Source organism: Aulonocara stuartgranti (genome assembly GCF_965226115.1).
Source record: "Aulonocara stuartgranti genome assembly, chromosome: 3".
Classification (NCBI taxonomy): Eukaryota; Metazoa; Chordata; class Actinopteri; order Cichliformes; family Cichlidae; genus Aulonocara; species Aulonocara stuartgranti.
In genome coordinates this window covers 60,881,809-60,894,078 of record NC_138941.1, presented here as the reverse complement: position 1 = coordinate 60,894,078, position 12,270 = coordinate 60,881,809, and the positions used below count along the sequence as shown (strand labels likewise).

Genomic DNA, 12,270 nt, shown 5'->3' with positions numbered 1-12,270 from the left:
TGCGTTTGATTTCTTCTGCTTCCAGCTGACTCTTTAGGAAACAAAACAAATGACAGCACGAACACACCACTGAACAGAGCAGAACATTTCCACTGTAATAACAGATCAACTGTAACTTGAATTGCTGCTCTGAACTTGGTTCTGTTAGTATTGAGATATCTTCATGGAAGTTTGTGTTTATTTGGCAAAAATGGTGATAAAATATGTCCTAAAATAAGCTTTTCCCACTGTGTCTGTCTGAGATACAGTCAGATGAGCCAAAACAAATGGCTTTGACCTGCGTTAAAACCATGTTCTGATTGACTAAAATGCAAACAACTAAAACAAGAAGAATAACTGATTTAAATGACGTTAGTACTTTCTGAGTTTTTGTAAAGTTGTTTTGTTTATCTTACAGACAGGAGAGGAAGACGAGGAGGAAGAACTTCACCTGTTACCCACAAGTGATAAACCTTTAACACACAGTGACAGAGTGCTTATGAAAGGCGATGAAGCCATTTCAAGGTGAATTAAAAACTGAAAAAGAAATGTTGAGTTATTTTGTTTAAAGGTCAATGAAACAGTGTGTCCTTTTTACAGGCTGTTAATGAAATATTAGCAAGTATACCACCCTATAAAGATAAAGATCCCCTAACAAACACAACCGTTTGAATTGCTGGCTTGTATGTAAAAGCAAAACATTTACAAACACAATGTCAAACAGTTGACAGATGACACTCTACTCTTTACATAAAACCAAATGAAAACCTCAATCAGGATTTTTTTTTCTTAAGTATTTTTATTCATATTTAGGCATGAAAAGATGAAAAAAGATCCTGATTGAGGTTGTCATAATTCATGCATGACAGGGTTAAATAACAATAATTACAATGTATCACGTCATACACCTATAGTAACATTAAACGACCAGTGGGTGACAGGGTATAGAGTGACACATCAGCGTCCAATGTAGTGGTTCATGTGTAAGTGTAACATCAACACTGACACAAATACAGAAAACAGCCTTTGAATAGCTGTTCACTGTAGTGACCACTATGTGTGAAAGGGTTACAGGCCTGGACTGGTAGTCTTGCATATTGTGCATTTCCCCTATTGGGCTGGCGAGCCTGTGGACTAATAGTTGAATGTAATTTAATTCTTTGTCGATATAATTATACGGGCCAGTCCATCCATGCCCGAATAGACTGTTACAATAGATCATAGAAAATAAAAATGATCTACACAAAAAATTATGTTTGAAGGCAAAACGACTGGAATGAATTAAAACACTGATCCATGACCAAGAAATATTCTTGATTTTATAATAAATTCACAAAATGAACTAAATTTTAATTTGTATTCATTACCCTCATTGAGAACTGCAACCATCAGTAAAAAGAAACCTACTGAAGGAACACTCATTAGCTATTTCTATAGTCTTAAAATTATTTGTACCCAACATTTAAAACATTTAATTGCTCCATATTCTTGATATTAAAAATACGTTATTATCGACCAACATAATAGCCAGCTCCTCACAGCTTTTAAATATCATGATTTCAAATAAAGTTTTGATTATTATATTAATGTGAGGTTTGCAAGCAATTTGTTATAATTCTTGGCTTGTCCGTATTTTTCAGTCCATATTCATAAATGAATTTATGAAAATCTTTGTTTTCTTACCAGCTCCGTTCAACAACTAGACTATACCAAAGTGGATGTCATGGCCAACAGCTCAGCATCACAACTACAGCTCTTGCTAACAAAAGATGCTGCTGTAAATGGGTCTAGTGATGACAAACATGGAGTCGTGGCATTAAACCCAGAGCTGCAGGTGGCAAAACGTTCGAAGTCAAAAGAGCTCCAAAGTAGTTCGGAGACAATTCAGACAAGTACAATAGCCTGTAAAGTGTGTGGACTCCAGGGAAACCAGGACAGCTTGATTCAACATGCATGGAGTCACGTGGATGAGTCACCGGCTGTTTGTGGAATTTGTGGAGAACGTTTTGAATCAGTGGAAACATTAAAGGGACATCTTACAAATGACCCAAAATATCACAACTCTAATAACCAAATGTCTCTGCAAACAGAGGCGAAACAATACAAATGTGAAACTTGCGCTAAATCATTTGGTCTAAAGGAGCAGCTGGAAATTCATTGCAAGGAGCACGCTGGCCTACAGAAATACCACTGCAACATCTGCGGGAAAGCTCTCTCCCATCTTCGATCAATGAGACGGCACAAGCTGACTCACACAGTGGAGCGACCCCACAGTTGTGAAGTTTGCGGGAAGCATTTCAGATGCCCGCACGTTTTAAATTCTCACAAGAAAATCCACACGGTCAGGGAGCGGCCGTATCTCTGCCACATCTGCTGCAAAAGCTTCATGTCAAACAGCGTTCTGTCGACTCACATGAAGATTCACAGCAATGAGAGGCCACACATCTGCTTGGTGTGCAAAAAGGCTTTTATTTATAAAGGTAGTCTAAAGGCTCACATGCGAATGCACACCGGCGAGAAACCGTACAGCTGTTCCCAGTGCGGCCGCTCCTTCAAGCACAAGTGTCACCTGAACGACCATGTCAGGAGCCATTCAGGCATCAAACAGTTTGTGTGCAGCATTTGTGGGAGAGCGTGCTCTCGCCAAACTCAGCTGAAGACCCACATGAGGACCCATAATGGAGAGAAACCGTACCAGTGCGACATCTGCAAGAGGTGCTTCTCGCACCGCGGTACTCTCAAGTCACACGTGAAGATCCACGAGGCCAAAAAAAAAGACAGTGACCCGCCCGAAAACCAGACAGTGTGTTAACATGGGCTCGATTCCCTCCTATGCAACTTGTACGACTCTTGACTTTTTTTCTTTTAAAGAAAAAGTGTTAAATGAGGTATTCCTTTGGTAACAAAGCTCATGACATAAATACTTGGGTCTTGAGAGAAGGACATGAATAAAAATTATTTAATGAATAAATAATTTTTATTAAGAAAGAACTGCATAATTGGTTGTTTTTCTGGATATAAGTACTGAAAAGCCTAAAGAGATGACTAGTTCTGCTTTTTTGAAAGACAATTAAGCCAAATCTAAAGGGAAGAAATCAAAATGTAAGGAACATGTTTGAATGATTAAAAACACACACCAGCAGATTCACAGAAATAACTGACACTATCTTACCCTGTAGCGTAAGGAAAAACATGAAAGTAGACTTTCAGTCAGTCAGTAAGAAAAAAACAAATTTGCGTTAATTTAAAAAAATTAACGCAAAAAAAACAGTCTTGATTCTGACTTCATGTTTTCAAAATCATATATATATATTACACATGCAAAGACAGACAGGAAATGTATAGAGAGAGATATTTGTATATATCTAAAAGATGAAAAAATATTTGATTTCTGGGGGATTTTGTGGAACTTAATTAAAATTAGTTTAAAAAGTTGTACAACTTAAAAAAGCTGTCAACAAAAGAGAAGAAGCAACATTTACATCTTTAAGATGTATTTATTTTTTGCTATTATGTTGCTAGAACATAACAAAAATTTCAGTGGTGCCCTCGGTAATAAAGAAAACACAAAAAAGATAAATAAGTTGGGGGGGGGGGGGGTTGTATATTTTGTTATGCTCAAAACATCATCAAGAGGCACAGTGTTGATGAGGTATCAGCTGAAATATATATACCAGGTTATACGTTCATGGAAAACCAATTTGCACCACAGGATGGTGCGTCAATGTTAACGTTTGAAATTTAGAGTTATGTCATCTTGAAACTTGTTTCTTCTAAAGATATTGAGTCAAAATTTTGAGCTAATTACAAAAGTGGATGTAAAACAAAAAAGATTGTTTTTCTCATTAGTGGAAACTAGCTCCCATAAAAGTCTCTTGAAGAAGGAAATATTAAAAGTTGAACGAAGAGCAGTACATCAGAAAACATAAAAACATCCACTGATAAAAGCCAGACAAAAAGGAGAAACAAAGAGAAACTTTAAGGGGAGTTTTTTACTCTGACTTAACCTTTGTTACGTTTTTTTAATTGACAAATTTAAGAAAATTTACTTTACAGTGATATCTGTTTAAAAGAAAAGCAGAGAAAACTTTTGAATGAACACGCTTTTTGTTAATTGATATTGAATTGAAACGGTTATTAATGCATTTTCCGTGTTAATTAGAAACAGAAATATAAAGGACACTAACTAATAATAAAAAAAAGTTTTTAAAGCAAACATTTGGAGAATAATCTTTGTAAAATAATTATTACATTACTAAAACTGGTTGAGTTGTTGAATTGTCACTGAAGGCTGTCCGGATAGAGTGGTCAGAAAAGGATACAGCTGTTGTTTCTCCCCGGACGCATTATGTGGCTGCACCGTAACAGTCTCAAACGCGTTCGACATCAAAACTGAAAAAACAAACAAAGAAAATCATGTTTTGCTGGACAAGCAGCAGCGGAGGCTCGGAGCCACTCGACAGCGTCGCTAACATGTCCAAGAGCGACATACTGAGAGGAATCATCACTGAGAAACTGAGCACAGCCGCCCGGGAGATCTTAGCAGTGGTGGAGAGGACGATAGCCGACTACGAGGAGGAGGTCGCGGGCTTCAGGCAGGAGATCGACCGGCAGAGGAGACTGCTGGAGCTCTTGCAGCCTCGGGTCAAGCTTGAGAGGACAGGTCAGCAAAGTTATGGTTATGGGTGTTCCGAACTTTCTTTACCAAATTACACATTTATGCTCACTAACTGGCAAAGAAAAAGATCAAAACATCTGAAACGAATGATACACAGATTGTTTTTATGACGTAAATAAAGATTTTTGTGAATTGGGTGCTTTTGGTCACTTTCACATTCTCTACACAGCACTTAATGTAGAAACGGACAGACTTAGTGAAGGTCAAAAGATCAAAACAGCTAATCACCTCGGAATCTGTTTTACATTTACCTTATCATGAATATTTCACTATAAATATTTTTTTTTTGAGTTCTAGGCCCTCATAATTAAAAAAAAAAGTGTTTTACTTTTAAAGAGCTGCACAGCTGTGACGTATTGATGGAAGCCAGTCTCGAGGAGAATGAGCATCACATGCAACAGTCAGGTGTGTTTGTGAGGTTTTGCATTGGAGAGTTTGTGTTGTAAAATACAAAAAACACCAGCAGTACAAGTAACTGAACTGACAAAAGCAGATGAAGTAGAAGTAAAAGAGGAGTTCGAAGCTCTCTGAGTGTTAGTGCTGGTTCGAAGTTATGAGATTTGCAAATGAACTGCATTTTGTTTTATTCATATTTGACGTAGAATTCCAACATTTTTAGAATTGAGTTTGTAGTAAAAAGCCTTTATTTTAGTGAGTTAAAGACATTAAAAAATGCAACAAAATGCATCAGCTTGCACCTCTTACAGGGTGTAGTGATACAAAGATGCTAACAGAACAGTTACAGCTGCACTCAGCACAGCTGTGCAACACTAAACAGCATATAAGAAGGCAAAGTGTATGTTTTTGTTTAGAGCTCAGCAATTTCCTGCTGTGAAATTTAGGTTAAATTGGGTTTTGCTTCAGTGCATGCATAAAAATTGTAGAAGTGTGTGCAGATGTTGTAAAAATTTACTTTAGTTGTCAAACAGTCCTGTGATGTAAAACTCAAACATTACTGTGTTAAAACTGACTTTCTGTGTCCAGATGTGAAGGACACTGTGATCTCAGGTCTCCCGGTGTACGATAATGTGGAAGAGGAGGGGGTGGAGATGCCATTTGTGCAACCAGACACAAGCTCCACACAACATGAAGAACAACTTAAGGAACCAGATCATCAAATACCTGTAAGGTTTGAAATTCACATATCTATCTTAGATATGTGAAAATGTCAAAACTTAAAATTATTCAAGTCAGCTCTCGTGTGATTTATACTGAAAATTAAAAATTTTGCAGTAATTGGTTGTTAATTAGTTTGAGTTGAGACATAAAGTGAAAACCTGGCAGAAATGCAACACAGTCCAAAGCCGATTAAGTATTTAGACATATTACTAAGTGTGTCTACATAAGCTGTAATTGCCTCAAACAGCCTTCAGTTCAAATCTTATAACTTAGCTCTCTAGATCCACCTGAAGGTCATCTGAATGTATTCTCCAAGGTTTAATGTTCTGGTCAACCAATTGGTAGAGTACATTTTGAGGCCCTATATCATTTCAATGAGGTAAATTGACCTACCTTTTTGAGTCTTTTCTACCAATTGTATTGCCAAAAAAATCCACCAAATGGCACCGTGACTTAAAAAGATAGCCCGAGAAGGGTCTGGCTGCAGCCGCTGTGGAGTGCCATATTACCTCCACAGTAACCGGAAACACGTGACCTCCACAGTAGGCAGAAATACGTGACCTGCATGGATACAGTGGAAACCTTGCAAGTGGATCGTAAAGGTTGGGACAGAGTCTTTCATATATAAATTTGCCATTAGCAATTTCATAATTCTAGGAATCATCTAGTTTGCTTACATTGATCATGTTGGCACTTTGCGTTACAGCAACGGGCATTTTTAAATTTTGGTTTTTTTATCCATGGCAGAGAAACACAGATATGTCTGTTTACGGGCCCTGGTTAAAGTAAGAGAGCTGGATTAAGGGCTTCTGTGGGCGAGATGGCAAAAAATACACATTTTGCGTTAGAATATGATTTTTTTTGTTGGCATCAAAGATGGAAAGTAACAAAGTACAAATACGTCATTACTGTACTTAGTAGAAGTTTCTGGTATCTGTACTTTACTGCTACACTTTCTTGTGCCTACTTTATACTTCTGCTTCTTACATTTTAGCATGACATGTACTTTGTACTCCCTACATTTTCAAATCAGGGTTATTACATTACATCTGCTTTTTTGTTGCCCAGATTTTAGTTAGCCTCGGTTAAATTGTCTATTATATGTCAATAGATACATATGTCACAAATAAAAGTGTCTTGTAAATTAGTTTTTTGTAAAGAATTTTCTCCCCAAATCTCTTACATGCTAACTGTAACGTGTTATTTCTGCTAAAACCTGAACCTAAATGTGTATACGGTGTTTATCTGTTTTTCTCTGTTTTAGATGCACATATCAATTTGGAATTCTGCCTCAAAGCCAGAATTGCAGGAATGCACAACATGTTGCAGAAGACTCTTTCACTGCCCTCTGTGCCCCAATTTCAGCCCTACTGTCAGGGCAGTGATTGAGGAGCATATAAGTGGACACATTAAAAATGCTTTGCCTTTTAAAGGTATGTTAGTATTATATATACCTTATAGTTAAAGTTATAAACATGCACTTCTTTTTAGTACTTCTGCATTCTCTTTGTTGACTTAAAAGTTGCTTTTCACATTGTACAGTTCAGTGCATTCATCAGCAAGAGAAAAATGTGTTTTCATTAAATACATTTTTTGTTCCTGTTCACTACATTTCTTGACAGCTCTTGTGATCCACACCATTTTGCTTTCATTATTGAGGATGGCTTGGATATTTTTCTTAACATGTACACTCTGATTGTTAGATAAATTGATTGCATTCCATATAACTACTTAAATTACATGTGTTTTTTTTCTCTCTTACAGACAAAATGATATGCCGGTGCAGGCTGCCATGTAGGACAACAGGACACTTTCACTGTCCTGTCTGTAACATGACAATCATACGGCGTGGGGATATGGCAAGGCATTTATTGTCATGTCAACATAATGTTTCAATAGCTAGTCAGCCACCACTATCAGGACTGCTCCCCACTGCACTCTCCAAGGTGCCCCGCATCCCTCTCAATGTCTTCTCTCCAACATCTAAACCATTTTCTGAATCTTCGGTAGACCATGCATATGCTCTACCCTCTGTGCTAAATGAAGTCCATGAAAATGAAATGCCCTCACTGTGGTCTTAGTCTTCTTAAAAAAAAAAGGCCAAAAATATTTATCACGATATACATTTGAAAATTTGCGATAACGATATAACTGACGATATAATTTACACCAGACAAAATACTTTACAACTCCTCAACTTTATTAGTGCAAAAAAAAAAACCCATCAACATGCAGCATGCTCTACTAAAAATAGTGCTTTGTTGTGTATCTGACGGATGAAAGCTAAACCAGTTCCACACCACTGAAGTTGCAGCATATTTACAAACCAATTCTGGTTCATCTGTTTCATTTAACGATCCACTTTCACTCTTCTCATTCTGCGTCGCCACCATGTGCGTATGTAAACAAAGGCACCGCGCATGCACGTTTCACCCATATTCTGTCACGATGTTTCATTTTCTTATCGTTGCCCAACATTACACCGGTATTACCGTGAACGATATGATATAGCCCAGCCCTAATGAGGAGGCATTCAAACAGATCAATAGATGTTTGTCTGGCCTGTCATCTGCAGTGTTTTTGTGTAGAGGGACTTCTTCCTGTTTGTTTTTCAGTTTGCAGAGGACATGGAGCTCTTTTTAAAAGCATGTGCTGACGAGCAGGGATTACGGGTCAATGCGATGTTTGACATTTAATGGAGAGATGAAGGAATTGGCTATTTGTTGTTGTTTTTTTTGTTTTTTTATGTGTTGTTGGGTTGTTGTTTTTTTTCAGTGTACAGAATTCCAATTAAAGTTATTTCAAAATGTTGTTTACTTGTTTCCATACTTACAGTAAAACATTACAGTGTAAATGTAACAGCATTGTTTTATACTTGAAACTTCAAAATTAAAAGCTTAGAGTTGCTATTAACATTAATGTGTTACCCTGTAATCAATAAGATTTTTATACACTTTATGCATTAAAGCTCTGGGCTTTGTGCTGGCCATTTGTAGCCACTTCACTTTTATTTATTTATTTATTTATTACCATTTTTGCTGTGTTAATGCAAGTGGAATGAAAGGGTCTTGATTTTTTTCAGCTTTAATAACTTTCAGCTTCTTAAATACATCAAAAATATATTCACTAAACATTGTTCTTGCCTCTATCATGGCAAAAAATGGCTAAAATTGCTTTCACTCGAAACTCAACACCTAAAAATTATACTTTTTAATGTTTTTTTTGTTTTGATTTTACAAATTACATCATTTACCCAATTTTGGCCATACAAGCAATTCCATGTAATATCCTTATTTTCAAATAGGGGCGTTTGATGGCTTACCACACCCCAATGGATCAAAAGATTGACGGAGGTTTGATTTTAAGGATCTAATACAGGGGTAGGAAACTACAGGCCACGAGAGCCGGTGTCCTGCAGTTTTAGATGTCCTCGATCCAACACAGCTGATTCAAATGGCTAGATTAGCTCCTCAACATGTCTTGAAGTTCTCCAGAGGCCTGGTAATGAACTAATCATTTGATTCAGGTGTAGTGACCCAGGGTGAGATCTAAAATCTGCAGGACACCAGCTCTTGAGGACTAACGCTCCCTACCCATGATCTAATAGTTTGAGTTAGCTAATGTTATGAGTAACGATGGAACGATCTGATATTATGCATCGTATCGGTCCGATACTGATCTAAATTACTGGATCGGATATCGGAGAGAAATTAAAAATGTAATCCGATCCATTAAATATCACGAAAGCACCTCACAAAACTTGCGACATGGGGTAACTCATAGTGGCTGAGAAATGTGAGACCTCTCGGCAGTCTGGTCGAGCATTTGTAGCCTCGCTACCAAACCAGCACTTCATCTCTGAGAAAGTGATCCCAGAGAGAAGTAAAGCAAGTGTGTAAGTTCATCTCTGAATGTTTGTGAAGCATTCCAGCGTTAAGCTTAACAACCGATATATGGAGCGACTGCCTCTTCTTGCTGCTACTTCAGTCATGAAACTGATCAGTGATCAGCTGATCGGCTTTTCTGTTGTGACTCCGTCTCTCTTGTTTGTTTTTGACCCACTTTACACCAGAAAAAGGAAACCAGCGGCTGAACAACAGCAGCACATTAAGCTCGATAAGCTGTAGCTAGAATTTATTTAATATTACTTTCTACACCAGGATCCTTTTCTACGTAGCTGACGGCTGGTAACTGTGCAGGGGCGGATCTAGCAAAGTTTAGCCAAGGGGGCAGGTAGGGCATGAACAGGGAAAAGGGGGCACAAAGACATACTTTTCTTTCTTATTCTCATTTAAAATGTCTAGCTTTTAATAAATAATTATCTGAATCTTACACCCAAAGTTCTTATCTGATGTAAAATGTATAGAAGTCCATTACCGTATATAGTAACCATTAAGTCAAGGTTCTTTATTTGTGACATGCATAGTTATACAAGTATAACACACAGTGAAATGTAGCCTGACACGCTCCTCGACATGTGCAAAAAAATTGGGGGGGGGGGGGGGGGGTGTAGAGGAAGAACATTATATATTTATATATATATATATATATATATATATATATATATACATACATATTAGGGGTGCAACGATACACAAAATTCACGGTTCGGTTCGGTTCGATACTTTGGTGTCACGGTTCGATATTTTTTCGATACAAAAAATGTTCATGCATTTTTAATTTGTCATTTATTAAAATTATAAATATATATTTTAACTCAAAAGTACAGTTTTTAAATTTAACCCTAACCCCTGTGCGTGTTTTTTATTTTGACAGCGAATGCGCACCTGCGGACCACTTATGTGCAGCCCTGGTTATTTAGCTCATCATATCGCAGCCACAGAAATTATTTTGTCCATGAAACCATAAAGCTGCACTTTCTTTTTGCCTTATAGTCTGATTTGTCATAACCTCTCCGTTTTGTGGTAAGCTTTTCTTTGGCTGTCACTTCTTCACCCTGACCTGTCTTATTTGGCTCAGCAGAACTGAAATGCTTTTACACACGTACTCACATAAGCTCAGCGATTCTCTGCGCGATCAACCTCTCACATGTTTAAGCTTGCTGCGGGAGATTTCACTTGTCATGTTTGCATAGTAAGCTAACGATTAATAAGACGATGTCAGAGGAATTGGTGCGCAAATTATCATCACTCACAGATCAGTGCTGTCGCTCTCTATACACAGTTCGCGCGATTGCAAAGTGAAAGCAAAAAAACAAGCGCAAATTCAAACGCGACTTCAATATGTCACATATTGACAGTGGCTCACCGATGCCAATGACATAATTACCCAGCTACATTTCTGAAAGAATGCAAAAGCATTGACATATATTTTTCCTACAATAGCCCGATGGGCAGGGAAGAGATAGATTTTGGTAGCCCGACTGGAAAAATCGCTAGCTCCGGGACGTCGGGCTAGCGATATTGCAAGCCCTGTATCTGATTGAGGAATCACTCATCTTTGGAAAAGAGTTTATTACAGAGAAATGGCTCTTTCCAAAATAAAAGCTATACTATCCGTTTCTTCTGGGCTATATTCTCAGCAGCATAAGGAGAATCATGTGCTAACAGCTGTCTAAATGACTCGGCTAAAGTTAGTAGCATGCTTGCTTTTTTTTGTCTGCTTCCACTTGTCTTTGCACTAGGATGATGTCGGCGTAAATGTGCAGTCATATTCGTTGTGTTCCCAGGTTAATCTCGTTGAAATGACCTTAACGCCACAACACGGCAAATCTCCGTTAACGAGCTACCGCCGATCGCCCCGTGCATGGGGCTAGACGGCCAACACGTTAACGAGCTAACTGCGCTAACACACTAGTTCACACCAATGTAATTGAGCATTGCATGGCACATCCAACATACTGTTTTACTTTAGTCCATGACTCGCTTACCTTCAGGGTCATACGTCACATGAAAACCAAAATAATTCCAAACGCCAGATCTGAATGAGGTTCAATGCCTGTTGCAAGGAGAGCTTAACTTCTGTCTCGCTAGCTTGCCCTGCGCTCTTCCTTCTGACTATGCTGTCTGTGTTGAGCGCTCAGTGGATCTGCGCTCGACAGTGCAGCCTAGGCGGAGTAGTCGAACACAGATTCACTGAGCGCTCAACACAGACAGCATTGTCAGAAGGAAAATTGATAAAATAAATTACAAATGTTGTATTGTTCGATACATATGCGTACCGAACCGAAAGCACTGTATCGAACGGTTCAATATCGATACGAATATCGTTGCACCCCTAATATATATATATATATATATATAGGTATATATATATATATATATATATATATATAGGTATATATATATATATATAGGTATATATATATATAGTATGTAGTATATACATTAAGTTTAATATACCCTAGTAAGGTATAGTACTTTTTCCTTTGGGAAGGTACCATCTGTGCAGTCTGCAATTCTGTTGAAGAAAGATGTTGAATCTATTTATTTTAATTAATTTTTAATTTAATTATTGTTGAAATATAATTGATT

General features: G+C 37.6%; 1 protein-coding gene across 4 annotated transcripts in view; it reads left to right on the top strand.

The window, feature by feature from the left end:
• The window catches only part of LOC309700032 (uncharacterized protein), a 32,477-nt gene that overhangs the window by 2,452 nt on the left and 17,755 nt on the right, over positions 1-12,270 (top strand). Inside the window, exons 1-3 of one of the 4 annotated variants that reach the window (XM_082523383.1) lie at positions 4,312-4,642; positions 4,994-5,062; positions 5,642-5,781. In XM_082523383.1, coding sequence (XP_082379509.1) covers positions 4,396-4,642; positions 4,994-5,062; positions 5,642-5,781 — 456 coding nt within the window. In that variant the 5' untranslated portion in view covers positions 4,312-4,395. Of the gene's footprint in view, positions 1-397; positions 505-1,665; positions 2,943-4,311; positions 4,643-4,993; positions 5,063-5,641; positions 5,782-12,270 lie in introns of those variants that run through there. The other 3 variants (XM_082523384.1, XM_082523386.1, XM_082523385.1) reach the window with 3 other exon arrangements.